Source organism: Rhincodon typus, chromosome 21, assembly GCF_021869965.1.
Source record: "Rhincodon typus isolate 14 chromosome 21, sRhiTyp1.1, whole genome shotgun sequence".
Lineage (NCBI taxonomy): Eukaryota > Metazoa > Chordata > Chondrichthyes > Orectolobiformes > Rhincodontidae > Rhincodon > Rhincodon typus.
This window is the reverse complement of record NC_063352.1, coordinates 2,252,029-2,266,795: the sequence shown is the minus strand read 5'-3', so window position 1 is coordinate 2,266,795 and position 14,767 is coordinate 2,252,029. Positions and strand designations below refer to the sequence as shown.

Genomic DNA, 14,767 nt, shown 5'->3' with positions numbered 1-14,767 from the left:
TGTGTTCTAAATGGCTTTCTCTGTGCCTTTTAAGTCTTTGTGGCTTAAATGCTCTTCCATGACTGCATCTGAAGAATACTCTAAACTATCCACTGGTCTTGTTCTTTCTCAGCTAACACTGTTCTCTCTGCTCCTGTTTCGTTCTAGATATTACGCTATGGGCAACCCAGTCTCGGTTCATCTCTATTTCTATACTGACCGGTTCCAAGGCTATCTGCTGAAACACCATGCCACAAATCTGGCCACCAGCAAACTGGAAACTCTTGAGACTTGGGTGATGCCAAGAAAAATGTTTAAAGTTTTGAATCCCACCAATGACTTTGCACGGCTACAGTTTGCAGAGGTAAACAACCAAAAATGAAGCTGAATTAAATTTTATTGTAATAAAGGAATTTGCTGTCTCAATTATAACTGCTACACCTGCAAAATTTTATAAAAATCTTTGATTTTATCACCCAGCATCCACCAATGCCATTTTGTGCTGAGTCACCATTGTGAGTGCTAAATAGGAGTAACTAAACAGCAGAGCCGGAATTTTGCAGAAGGGTCAGTGGGATCAGGAATCTGATGTCCTGCCCCCATTTCTAGCCAATTCCACACCATTTTCACTGGAAGGAGAAAAGAGGGAGTGCTCAGTTGCTTACTGTTTTTCTATTTCTTGATAAGAGTTTGCTTCTGTCCAACCTGGAGATCCCCTCTGGTTTCCAACACCTTACCAATTTACTTTAAACCCTCCTCATGTCACCATTTCACCATGAAGAAAATTGGGGATGCTGGGAATTGCGCCACAATCAGTCATTTATGCAGGCTCGCTGAAGTCTCCCCTGGTCCACGAGAATTCAGCTGATCTGAGAGCAGGCTCAATAGGACATTAATGGGGAGGCAATGGTGTAGTGGTATTGTGGATGGACTGTTAATCCAGAGACCCAAATAATGTTCTGGGGACCCAGATTCGAATCCTGCCACGGCAGATGGTAGAATTTGAATTCAATAAAAATATCTGGAATTAAGAATCTAATGATGACTATGAATCCATTGTTGATTCTCGGAAAAACCCATGTCCCTTTAGGGAGGGAAACTACCATCCTTTCCTGGTCTGGCCTACATGTGACTCCAGACCCACAGCAATGTGGTTGACTCTCAACTGTCCTCTGGGCAATTAGGGATGGGCAATAAATGCTGTTTAGCCAGCAACACCCTCATCCTGTGAATGAATTTTTAAAAATTGGAGGAACCAGAGGAAGCTATTTATCCACTTGAGACTGCTGCAACATTTAATTAGATCACAGCGAATTCCTTAACCTTGGTTTTATTTATTCTGGTCTCATAGCCGTTGATATCCTTGCCTAACAAAAATCTATTGATCTCTGTCTTGGAAAGGTCAGCTGACCCATCATCTATGGCCCTTTGGGAGGACAATACAACATGTCCACTATCCTTTGTGCAAAATGTGCTTCTCAATTTCACTGCAAAATAATCTAGTTCTAATATTCTTGCTAAGAATTCTTCTACAAGGATAATACATTTTGTGTATCTATCCTATCAGATTCCTTAATCATTTTAAATATATTAAGCTGTATAACTTCTAACTTGAATGGAATACAAGCTTAGTTTGTGCTAATTGTCCTCAAACTTTCAGCTTTTACATTATAATATGATTCTTGTGAATTGGAGCTGCACTCCTCCCAAAGCCAGTATAGCTTCACTAAGGATTGGTCACCCAAATTGACTGCAGTATCCAGATGGTGTCTGCCCAAGGCTTTTTGTGCCTGCAGCACCACTTCCTCACTTTGGAATTCCAAACTGTTGAGCTAAAAGCCAGCATTCCATTAACTTAATTACAGTTTTGAATTATGAACTCTGTCACTGAAAGAATGTGGACAGTTAAATTTTGCTATAGACTGGCTGTCAGCAGGACATGGCAGAATTTTAATTTACAGATCAAGTCTACTGTCTGTGGTAAACCCTTGTTTTTACTTGTACAGATAGCTTAGTGATATATTTAGTCTAAATAGGAGAATAGAAAATTTCACTTGTCTGATGATAAGAACAGAGCTTTTATCTGCTAAAGGCCATATTGTTTTTCATAGTCCCAAATGTGCACTCAGCGGTGTGCATCTGTCTGACTGGCAATCAAAGGTGATAGTTGTTACTTCAGTCAGTCACTGTTTCTAGGTACGATCACTGTTAAACCAAGTTATTTTCCTAACACATGATATAGTTCAGCATGAAAACCCACTTTCAGTTGGTGTTGTCTGTGCAGCTGCAGAGAGCTGCTGAGCAATAGCAGGGGAGAAATGCAGTCTTAGAACAGGAGCTTAGAATGACCTCCTTGCTGAATTACAAGACTGATGACAGAAACTCTTGTTTATGTTCATCAACAAAAAAACCTAGGTATGGCATTATAGAGCTATCTCTCTGGTAAGTCTCTAAGGCAAAGTAAGTCAGTTGTTAAGTTTATTCAGGACAACTGTCGCTTTCCTATAGAGAGACCATTTATTTGTGCCTTCTGACAAAAATGCTTTATTGAAACAGCAGCATCAATGACAGTAGGTGAAAGGAGAGAGCCCAGTGAGGTTTCACTCTACAATGATCTTTACAAAAGGCACTTTGGTGTAAGGCAGTCCCACTTATTGTTAGAATAGGCCAGTGATTATAGAGCATATGATCCATGAATGGATTGAAAATAAAACTCAATGCAGTTAACAGCAAAACGCTAGCTGCTGGGCTTCCCCCATTGAGACTCCTAGTGTACGCAGTCTCCTTTGAAACAAAATCAAGTGTTTGTTGTAAATATTGCATGGAGTGTTAGGAAAGATCTTGATCAACCTGCACCTCTAGCACAAGTGGAACTTGAACCTGGACTTTCTAGCTGAGAGGAATGGACACTACCATTGTACCACAAGAGTCCACTCAGAAAGAATCTTCGATACTATTGGACTTCCTCTGCCAGAGCCTGCTTTCAGTTTAGAAGATGAGCTAATCAAAACAGTTCTTCTTATTGTGATTCTTCTGATTAATTTTATTCCTGTTTCTATTGGATCATTTCTGGGCAATTCTTTATACTTCATAGCTGCTTTTATGAATTTTATTTTCAGATTGGCACAGAGTGGGATGCTAAGGAGAGAATTTTCCGAAACTATGGTGGCCTCATTGGGCCCATGGATGAGCCTATTGGCATGCAGAAGTGGGGCAAGGGCCCTAACGCCACAGTCACTGTCGTTTGGATCGATCCAATTAACGTCATTGCAGCTACGTATGATATTCAGATCGAGTCCAGTGCCGAGTTCACTCATTACAAACCTCCACTGAAACTGCCCCTGCGCCCAGGCCTCTGGACTGTCAAGATTCTGCACCACTGGACACCGGTGGCTGAGACAAAGTTTTTGGTGACTCCGCTGATGTTCTCAAACAGGCAGCCGATTGGAAAAGGTGAGACACATGCCGAGCTGTATTTTGAGAGAATAGCAGGAATGCATGGTGTTACAGCAAAACAGGTCCATTGCAGGGTTTATGTTCCACACAAGCATCCTACCACCTTATTGCACCGAATCCCATCTGCAAATGTGACTATTGCTTTCTCCCTCATGTAACTATCCAGCTTTTCCTAAACAAAAAGTCGATGCTATTCATCTCAATTACTGCATGTAATGTAGCAAGTAGGTTGATACTGATCACAAAGGACAAGTGTTACTGAAGGTGAGAAAGTGAATAGTGTCACAAACCACATATATACACACGCACACATACATATTTACATACACACACACGCACACATACACACACATGCACGCACATACACACGCACGTGCACACGCACACATGCACACACGCACACATATACACACACCCGCGCGCACACGCACACATACATACACGCACATAAACCCGTGCGCACACGCACACATACACATACGCACACACATACACACACCCGCACGCACACGCACACATACACACACGCACACACATACACGCACACACATACACGCACACACATGCGCACGCACGCGCGCACGCACGCACACACGCACACACACACACACCCTCCAGCTCGTAATCCACCGTGTGTATGGGTCTGTGGGCACTGCATGTGTGAAGCTGATCAGGAAGTGTGTTAAGCCATCCATCTGAGGAAGTCATCACAGCTGACTCAGGTTTTGATGCATACACATTGTCCAGCAGGGGTCGCCTCACAGCCACATGGGTATGTATCTCCTCTCTAACCCACAGGGACTAAGGATGGTGGTGATATTGCTAGTGGTTTTCTGATCTGTAATGCAAAGTTATCCTCAACTTTGTGTTACCTCTAGTGATGTCAGTTCGCAAGCTGACTTTTGTCTCAAACTGCAAGATATATTAAGATATCATCAGTTACTGTGTACCATTTCAAAGTGTTCCACACAGGAAAACAATCCAGTTATAAAACACCTTGGCAGCTTGAGAAGGATATGGCATAATTAGAAACATCACTTAAATCTTAGTTCATCATAGATATCACGGATTGGTGGGACCCACATAAACATACTGCTAACAAGCACTTTGTTTAACCCCATCTACGCGTGGAAATAGTCAATTTACTCATCACACGGCTAGCAATTAAATTCACTTCCTAAAATTATAGTCATTGGAGCTGTGGTAAACCAAAAGGATAGTTTGTTTTAAAAAGTACTTTTGAATCTTAACCAGTAAAATATATTCAAACAGTAAGATTATAAAATGCAAAAATACTCAGCAGGTTTGGGATCCCTGTGGGGTCAGAAACCAAGTTTATCTTGTTGAGGCATAAGGGGCCTTGCCCTTTTTGATTGAGAGACTGCTAGAGCCCCATGCTACCTCATTCGATAAACTCTTCCCACCTAATGCTGGTTGGTCCATTCCACTAGCTTCTCCCCATGTGGTTCTAACATTCAAATGGCTAGACTTAAAGCTTCTGCCTAGTTCTCCATGTGTTCCCTTAACCCCACCCACACTGTGCTGTTTATACCCAGTGAGAAGCAACTGCATGATATCATCATAAGGTTGTTCCATGGTCCTAAAGCCTGACTGCACCCAAACCACCATTACATCTGAACTGTTTCCTTATTCATGTTCAGGATTGTGGGAAACTCGAGGTCAGGTTTTGTGACTGGAAATTATAGGTCAAGTACAAAACACCAGCTAAAGTATGTCACACCATAATGTCCTAAAGAATCATGCCCACACATAACCCCCACACCCTCCTGCCCGTAATTCGCCATGTGTATGGGTCTTTGGGCACCTACAGTATGGAAGCAGGCCATTCAGCCCATTGAGTCCACAGCAACTCTCTGAAGGGCATCCCACCCCCTTACCCTATCCCCATATTCCTGGCATTTTCCACGGCTAAGTCACCTAGCCTGCACATCCCTGGACAGTCCACCCTAACCTGCACGTCTTTGGACTGCAGGAGGAAAACCACACAGACAGAGGGAGAACATGCAAATTCTACACAGACAGTCTTTTGAGGGTGGAATTGAACCTGGCTCCCTAGTGCTCTGAGGCAGCAATGCTAACCACTGAGCCACTGTGCCACACCTTAAAGGAAATGAAAATACCTAACAACCCTGAGTTCTGACCAAATTTCAATGAGATATACACCCATGTACCAAATGTAACCTGAAATAAATTCAGTAATTTATGGTATTTTTAATGTATCCAGTTTGAAGTGTTAGAATAAAAAGTGAACGATTTCTCTAAATAAATCATTAACAATCCGTATGAACAAGATCATTCTCAGTCTCGTGCCCTGCTACACAAACTGCATTATGAATGTGTATAATTCCTGCTGTTTGCAATACTGTGCATTGTGAAATAGGAGTATTTTTTAAAAAGGTGGCATCTTCATGTGCCAGTTGTAGGCAGGAATAGTAGAGGACTTGTCTGTCCTCGGTTAGTGTTCCTGAGGGGTAGACATCTCTCCAAAGAGAGAGTATAGCAAAGTACATTCTGATGGCCTTACTTAGCTGTTGTGGAAGAGAGTGGCATTAAAGTGACAGCAGGGATTTTAACACTCCTTCTGTACAGCTGTTTTAAAACCATCGTGCTAGAACAATTTGGAAACAGCAGGTCTGGAAGCTGGTCATCGATGCCCTCTTGATGTAAATGGGGGATTCAGGTCAGGACTATTGCTGGGAAATATGACCCTACTTGAGCACTGACATCAATAAAACTAGTGTGTTTATATATTAGAAAAAGAAACAGGTGAAACAATAGTTCAATGTGAGCGATTTAGACTGAGCTGCTCATTTGATTTAATCACTTTTGTTGTTTTCTCACTCTGGGCAGTTGAATCATTGAGTAAAAACATCACAAGTGCTTTTTGCAAGTGCTATTTATAATCTGTCCTGCCGTCTGTGATTGTTAAAGCTTTCCGCATTTATTCATTATCTGCTGCACGGTTGTCAATTTGAACCGGAAGGAAAACAGAGCCAATGTATTTGGCTCAGTCCTGTGATCATACCCACTGTACTATGTACAGTTACTTTGCCAGTGAATGTAGGTGAGAGAGAACAAACCAACACCCAACAGAAGTTAAACAGTGGTGAGCAGGTCAAAATTACGTGAAGCAACTATCAGTTACTTTTCAGTTTGAAAACCAAGATAAAGAATTAAAATTTATTGAATTGTCTCCCTTAAATTACACTCTCCCAATTAATAAAGAAATAATTTGTCGTGGGGATTGAAGGAATACTGCTGAGAACTGTAGCAACTAGAGCTAAGAATCTTGACTTTGGTTATAACAAGTGTGGATTAACTTTGCTCTCTGTTGTTCTCAGCTGAATAATCACTTTAATTGAAGGGCATTCTTTAATTCAAAAAAAAAATGAGTAACGTAATTTAAAGCAAGCTTTAGTTTTAAAACAGAAGATCACAGCACTAAAATAGAATTATCAGGAAATTTCAGTTTTAAAAAGCTGCTTTTAATGGGTTTGAAATGCTTGATCTCACTTGCAATTCTCTAGCTGTAAAGCCATGATGACTGGGAGATCCTGCTGTTTATTTTCCCTACCTCTCTTCTCACCACCATCTTACTGCATGTGGTGCAGCACCATCTGTTGAACACAAGCAGAGCTGTGCACTGCACAGGAGAAGAAAAACTCTACACAATTGAAAAAGGGTTAAGTTAGTCAAACTGTGAACATGAACACTTTGGAGATTACTGGCTCTTGAAATTCAACCAAGTATTCATAATGAGCTCAACTGTCAAAATAAACCATTAAGGCTGTAGACAATGGAATCAATTGAACCTGCAAGAACAGATGATTTGACTTTTCTCGAAGATACAGAAGATGGTTCAGAAAGTGAAGAATTCTAAAAGCAGGTGGCTGGTTTCTCTCAGTGCCCCATTTCGGGTAAGGCTCCCCCCTTGGTTCTCAACTCCACTTACGTGCCATCAGCTTTGTCCCCATAATGAAAAGGGCCACCTCCAGGAGAATTACAAGGGGAGGGGTGGAATTTGAATTCTCCAACCCCACGTTGGAGCCTGCAAGAGTGGGTGTGTTGCATGTGTACACCCTTATCCCATGCTGGCGAAAATCTGGACCAACCACCAGTTTTAGACTCTGCCCAACTCAGTATAAATCTGGGCTGGCATGAGGGAATATGGTGGAAGGCGAGCTGTGTAGTTTTTCTGAGAGTCAAAATACATTTACACCAAAATCAAGTTAGGGTAAAGTCTGAAGTACCAAGCTACAGGATATAAATTTTCATGTTTAATTTTATTTCCTCTAAAAGCTTTTGCAAGTGTGAAGATTTACACATACCAACTCAACTACACAAATGGTGCACTCACTTGAGAATTTAGGCCGTTTAATTACCTGGGATTTTTCCTTTCTGAGGTGAAGTGTTTAGCACCGGAGGTGACGATTGGTTGTAATTACTCTCCAGGTCCCTCTTTCCCCTCTTCCGAGACTTGTTGAATTGGTGAATTATGAAGTGCTTAATTTGCAAAAGGATAGAATAGCACTGGCAACAGAACAAGTGATGCTGTGTGTGCTTAAAGTGGGTGAGCTGTCAGTTATTAATGGTGATGAGATCGGTGAGGTAAAAAGCAAGACTGGGCAGTTTTTGACATTGAGACCTGCCCTGAGAGGTTATAGCTGAATGCTGAGACTGGGGGAGTTGTATTGAATTTATACCATTCTGGCTGCAATCAAATCCATTGACAACAAAATGAGCTTTGAATGTGTTTGCAGTTTCCATTCATCATCAGGAACATAACAAATAAAGTAAATGAAAAGTGTAATTGTTGACGGTCTCCATAGAAACTTGATGACATTTAAACACAAACTTCAAATGTGTAATCACACAAGCTAAACTTTATTGTTATATCTAGTTGAATGAAATGTGGCTGCAAATGAATAGGTGCAGTTGTGGACAAATACGTGAACAGGTGAAAGGTACTCAACTCAGCCTCATCTCAAACTCTTTACCATTGTATAAGTATAAAATCTAAATGCAAAGAAAGTGAACCAAGGTTGGCAGATTTTAAATATAGAAATTGAGAAATGATGTGCTATATTCAAAAAGAATCATTATTTACCAATGTGAAGTACGCTAGGTATTGTGTTTGTGTTTGCAGGTATTTCATTGAGCTTTCTTTCCTCTCTTCTTTTCCAGGAGAAACCCTCAAGTTACATAGTGGTCCGTCTAAGAATGCCTACATGGAACAGAGTTTCCAAGGCCTGAGGAATACCCTGAACATACACACTACTCCCAACCAAGTGGAACAGGCAAAACATAATGCAGCACTCACTGGCTCACAGCTGGAGGGCTGGGTAGATCCCATGGTCAACAGTTTGTGGTCAGCTGTGGATATCTGTGCCAGTGGCCCCACCTCTTGCCCGATCATGCAAACCTGCAGCCAAACAACCTGGAGTTCAGAGAGTCCAGACCCCAAATCAGAATTGGGGCCAGTCAAAGCGAATGGCCGTTTGAGGTAGCACCTAATGCACCCCTGAACCATCGTAAAAACACAAATTGCCAATCGGGTTTTCCCATTAGTTCTTAGCAACAGTTCCCGGATGTCTTCATAGAATTATGACAAAGCTAGGGCAGTGCATTTAAACTTGAAGATGTTGATTTTGACAGAGGTAAGCAGTGTTAGCTGTGCTGGTACTGTGAAAGAACAGATGTATTATCTTGTACTGCAGAAAGTCTAGAATGAAAATTTAGCACTCTATTTATTTAAACATTTTAGTCAGTGACTAATGAGTAGGAGCTGCTTTTGCAGCTTGGTTTATATATATATCCTATTACTAATCTGCCTTTATTAACAAAGGCCTGTGCCCAGACTTCCTACCACCTTTAACTGTATCTGATCTAAAACATATAGAGGGTCTCAAAGCTTCTGTCAACAGGACTATTTAAATTGAAATCAATAGTTACACCTGCTGTAAAAGAGAGAGTCAACTCTCCTAAATGGGTTGTAACGCACTTTGCTGAAGCAGTGCTCTCAGCACTGGCTATTCTATTATAGATGATCAGAGCATTATACTGCAGCCAGGTTCAGAAAATGATGTAGTAAAACCATCACTGTTAGCAACCCCAAAGCAAATTAGAGTTTATTCTAATTTTTCATGGCAATGATATAGTAACTTATTTAGATCAGACATTCCTTTGTAAACTTAGTTTTTTTTTAAAGAAAACTTGCATCTAATTTTGCAAAAAAAATCACATTGCACTTTCAAAGAAAAAGCTTCTTGATTACAGCACCAGAAACCCATCTTTATGTTCAAATCCTCATGGTCAAGTATGTCTAAAAATGGTATGTCTGATTAAACATTATCTACTATAGTTAATTAAAAATCTGGACGTTTTCACTTTTTTTTACATTTGTTCTTAGGGCATCTCAGAAGTGCTCCATGTTGGCCTGTCTATGCAGTTTGTATTAATTGTCATTCTTTGATGTGATGTGTAGGCTGGGGTTGTTAATTCTATTGAAGGTGCTAGGTCTTGTGAACAGATAGTGTCATACACACACATTTGATCTCAGTACATGAAGCTACTGTCTGTTGGGTTTTTAAGAGTAATAGGCAGGCTAACTGCCCTGCTCATTTACTTCATCACATCAGAATAACTTAGGTCCCTGCTCCCATTAGTCTGAATATCAGATGAAGCGCCCTCCTAGTTTTAACTTCTGTTATAAAGGCTTGTCAGTACTCCTGTTAATAACTTGTGTTTGAGTAATTTATCTTTAAACATTAGATGGATTCAGAGTTGCATTTCATGATCAGCACTTGCCTTAGCCAAACTTCATTCCTGCTTTCAGTTTAAATATTTCTCAACTTGTTCTGTGTGAACTCTCAACAACAACAACAATTGCTAAAACCCTTGGGTGGCCAAGGATTTACAGTTGCTCCGAATCACAGGGTCCTTCTTGTTCATGGTAACGTTGCAACAAAGGGGAAATGAAGAATTGCTGAACTGACATGGGAAGTACTGTGAATATCGAGCAGATTAGCCAGCAGGTGGGAGACAGTGACAGGGTCCCTATTGTGGACATTCCCATTTCAGAGTTGCATGGTGCCATGTCAAAAATTGCTCTACCTCCCTCCCTAGAAGTTTACTCATTTCAAATGCATTTCAAACATTGTTTTTATTCCAGATTTCCATCTCTGACAGTGTTTTTAAAATGTGTAATCACATATTTACTGAAATGAATAATAGAACTCTGAGCATCAACTTTCTGTCCACTTCCATGAAGTACCTGATTTATACAGTTTGGTTGAACTGGTACCTGCCACTCATGAATTTGTGGCAAAATCAATAACAAACATAACTTCGCTTCAAGAGGTTGGTGGACATAGAGACAGGAATGGGGTTAGAAAAGTCAGTGATCAGGATATTCACCCACACCGATCCTGCCTCAGTCACATTAGGATAACAACGTCAATAATGTCTCAAATTTGTGGAACTTTCAACAGACTGATTTTAAAAGTTAAATTCTGGTCAATTTAGTTGTAATAATGTATCTGTTGCCCAGTTGGTGAATGATTTGTGTTTATCTCGTGATTTCCATCTGTTTAAATCAATGGTTGTAACAGAATACAAACAGGCAGTTTGAGCAACAGAAAAATCTCCACATTCCTGTTAGGCTTGGGGATTCCAAATACTTCCTAATTTGGGAGTGGTGAAATCAGAAATACAACCAACCAGTGTGGGAGATTGAAGAGAGGATATCATCATGCCTTTTGTCTTCAGCCATGGAAAATGGAAAGCTTTTTTAAAAGAATGAAATGTGCTTTGGAGATCCCACCTGTAAGGGAAAGATTGTTGGCCAGGCTTGATGATTTTTGAGCATTTATGAATACACACTGATTATTCCCAAAGGTTCCATTATCCCAAAACCAACCTTTAAAATGTACACAGCAAGTATCCTTTCCCAATTTGTGCAACATATTGAAAAGTGCACATTTAAAAACCTCAGGTTGGTTGAGACCGTTTCACAACTGAGCAAACCAATGGCCTTTTTACACTGGGAGGAGGCAGAGATGGATGTGAATCTCTGAAATTGTTCACCAGCTGTCCCACTTTCAATTGTCTGCTGTTAATGCCATGTATTAATTATCATGAAGCTGTCAACTCAATGCCTTCTTCCTCCTGTGCTGAGGGGGAGCTGCCATGGGTGCTACCTCATGTGAATGTGAGTATATTTTACCCGACATCATTGGTACTGGAAATATCTTCTGAGCCTGTTTCACCTGAGCTGAATGTATGATCTATGCAAGCTGTTCCTTGTAATGAGAACACAACGCAATTGAAGTTAAACTTGCCAAATAAACTGCAAGATACTGTACAGATGTCTCTGATGACAGAGCGAACATTCAGGTGCTGTTCACTGCACCAAATTTGTAAATTGTCACGTATTTTGTTCAATGGACTTCGTTAGTCACAGTTAGGTCAATTCTTGCCCAAAGACTATACTGAAGGGTCTTTGTGTTATTAATGATACACTTGTTACATGTCAACAATAGCGTGACTGTCAGATAGTCAGTGCTGGCTTATTACTTTGTCTCTCCTAATAAATTAGTGATCATGCCTGCATTTTAAAAGACTAAAGACTACCGTACGGAATTTAAAACAAAAATTATGGCTATTTTATTATAGATCCAAATAAACATTTAAAAAAAGACTAAGAATTATTTTAAACTGAACATGTACTTACAAGAAAAGGACTAATTCCGACATGCAACTCATTGAAAGGTGTAGATATTTGTTATTTATTTAAAATAATAAAATATTTTGAGGTTTTAAAAGGTGTTTAATTTGACAATTGGGTCAAAAGTTCTGAAAGCCAGTACAATTTCCTGTATGTAGAATGTTCTATTCAGCAAATATTGCACTAGCTGTTTTGCACCAATTGCCCTCCAATTAGCAGAGAAAAGACGAAACACAGAAATTGTGCCTTAGCTGCCTTCTGGTCTGAGGAAGTCTGCTTTTGTCTGACAAAGCAAGTTTTTGCAGGTTATCAACAATTGTATTAAATGCTGTATCGTACCAAAAACTGCTGTTGTATATAGTTGCCTACTGTCCTATTGTGTTTTTGATTGCAGAATTTTAAAATACAAAAAAAAACAAAAGTTTGTGTCTTGTCTTTTTGCAACTTATTTACTAATGTCTCAACTTTGGCCTTCACACTTCACTCTCAAGAGGAAAATTATATCCTGTTCAATGATTCAAATTTGGTCGCGACAAAGATCTCAGTCCATTTTTTATTCTCCTCTTTTTTAATCGGCATTTCATCTTTGGAATTTAAACTAAGTATAAATTTGCATGCTGTCACTTCTTTAACAGGCCACTGAGTGACAGAGCTCCAGCTTCTTTCATTTGACACTGTTTCTCAACATTTTCTTGATATCTGTGTGATTTTTCTGCTTAAAGACTTGCCTTTACATAGCGACTTACACAACCTCAGGATGTCCCATTGTGTTGGCATTTAAGTACTTTTTGAGGGTTAACCACTGTTTTAATGTATCAAATGCTGAGGAATAGCTCTTGGTCCTGTGGAGAGTTATCCCTCTCTTCTAGATGCTTTGATCTTTTGCATCATCCTGGAGGAGAAGATGGACTGTACTTTGGCAAATAGGCAGCAGCCTTTAAAACTCACCAGTGTTAACAATCATCGGGCTGACCTCTGCCTGCAGTATTAGAACAAAGAACAAAAAATTACAGCACAGGAACAGGCCCTTCGGCCCTCCAAGCCTGCACTGATCCAGATCCTCTATCTAAACCTGTCGCCTATTTTCCAAGGATCTGTATCCCTCTGCTCCCTGCCCATTCATGTATCTGTCTAGATACATCTTAAATGACGATATCGTGCCCACCTCTACCACCTCCGCTGGCAACGTGTTCCAGGCACCCACCACCCTCTGCGTAAAGAACTTTCCACACATATCTCCCTTAAACTTTTCCCCTCTCACCTTGAAATCGTGACCCCTAGTAATTGAGTCCCCCACTCTGGGAAAAAGCTTCTTGCTATCCACCCTGTCTATACCCCTCATGATTTTGTAGACCTCAATCAGGTCCCCCCTCAACCTCCGTCTTTCTAATGTAAATAATCCTAATCTACTCAACCTCTCTTCATAGCTAGCGCCCTCCCATACCAGGCAACATCCTGGTGAACCTCCTCTGCACCTTCTCCAAAGCATCCACATCCTTTTGGTAATGTGGCGACCAGAACTGTACGCAGTATTCCAAATGTGGTCGAACCAAAGTCCTATACAACTGTAACATGACCTGCCAACTCTTGTACTCAATAGCCCGTCCGATGAATGAAAGCATGCCGTATGCCTTTTTGACCACTTTATCGACCTGCGTTGCCACCTTCAGGGTACAATGGACCTGAACACCCAGATCTCTCTGCATCAATTTTCCCCAGGGCTTTTCCATTTAGCATATAGTTCGCTCTTGAATTGAATCTTCCAGAATGCGTCACCTGGCATTTGCATGGATTGAACTCTATCTGCCATTTCTCCACCCAACTCTCCAATCTATCTATATTCTGCTGCATTCTCCAACAGTCCCCTTCACAATCTGCTACTCCACCAATCTTAGTGTCATCTGCAAACTTGCTAATCAGACCATCTATACCTTTCTCCAGATCATTTATGTATATCACAAACAACAGTGGTCCCAACACGGATCCCTGTGGAACACCACTGGTCTCAGTTCTCCATTTTGAGAAACTCCCTTCCACTACAACTCTCTGTCTCCTGTTGCCCAGCCAGTTCTCTATCCATCTAGCTCGTACACCCTGGACCCCATGCGACTTCACTTTCTCCATCAGCCTACCATGGGGAACCTTATCAAATGCCTTACTGAAGTCCATGTATATGACATCCACAGCCCTTCCCTCATCAATCAACTTTGTCACTTCCTCAAAGAATTCTATCAAGTTGGTAAAACATGACCTTTCCTGCACAAAACCATGTTGCCTATCACTAATAAGCCCATTTTCTTCCAAATGTAAATAGATCCTATCCCTCAGTATCTTCTCCAGCAGCTTCCCCACCACTGACATCAGTATTGTGTACCCAGATTTCCACATCGTCGTTCTGGTGAAAAGCAATCACAATTAAAAGCTGTCAGTGCAGGAGTAATTCACACCCTGCTGCACAGATAGAAATGCCCATGATTTATGCTATTGTCCCACTCTAACTCAGCACTTATTTGTTTGAAGCAAAAACCAATAAAAATATTTCTTCCAACAAAATGTTGCAATGAATCAGCTGCCGTTTCTCTGGTC

At 40.7% G+C, this 14,767-nt stretch overlaps 1 protein-coding gene across 1 annotated transcript in view; it reads left to right on the top strand.

The window, feature by feature from the left end:
- The window catches only part of xylt1 (xylosyltransferase I), a 228,087-nt gene extending 215,485 nt beyond the window's left edge, over positions 1–12,602 (top strand). The window contains exons 9-11 of the mRNA XM_048609661.1: positions 148–343; positions 3,099–3,432; positions 8,641–12,602. Of these exons, the coding sequence (XP_048465618.1) occupies positions 148–343; positions 3,099–3,432; positions 8,641–8,963 (853 nt within the window). The 3' untranslated portion in view covers positions 8,964–12,602. The remainder of the gene's footprint in view (positions 1–147; positions 344–3,098; positions 3,433–8,640) is intronic.
- The last annotated feature ends 2,165 nt before the right edge of the window (positions 12,603–14,767 follow it).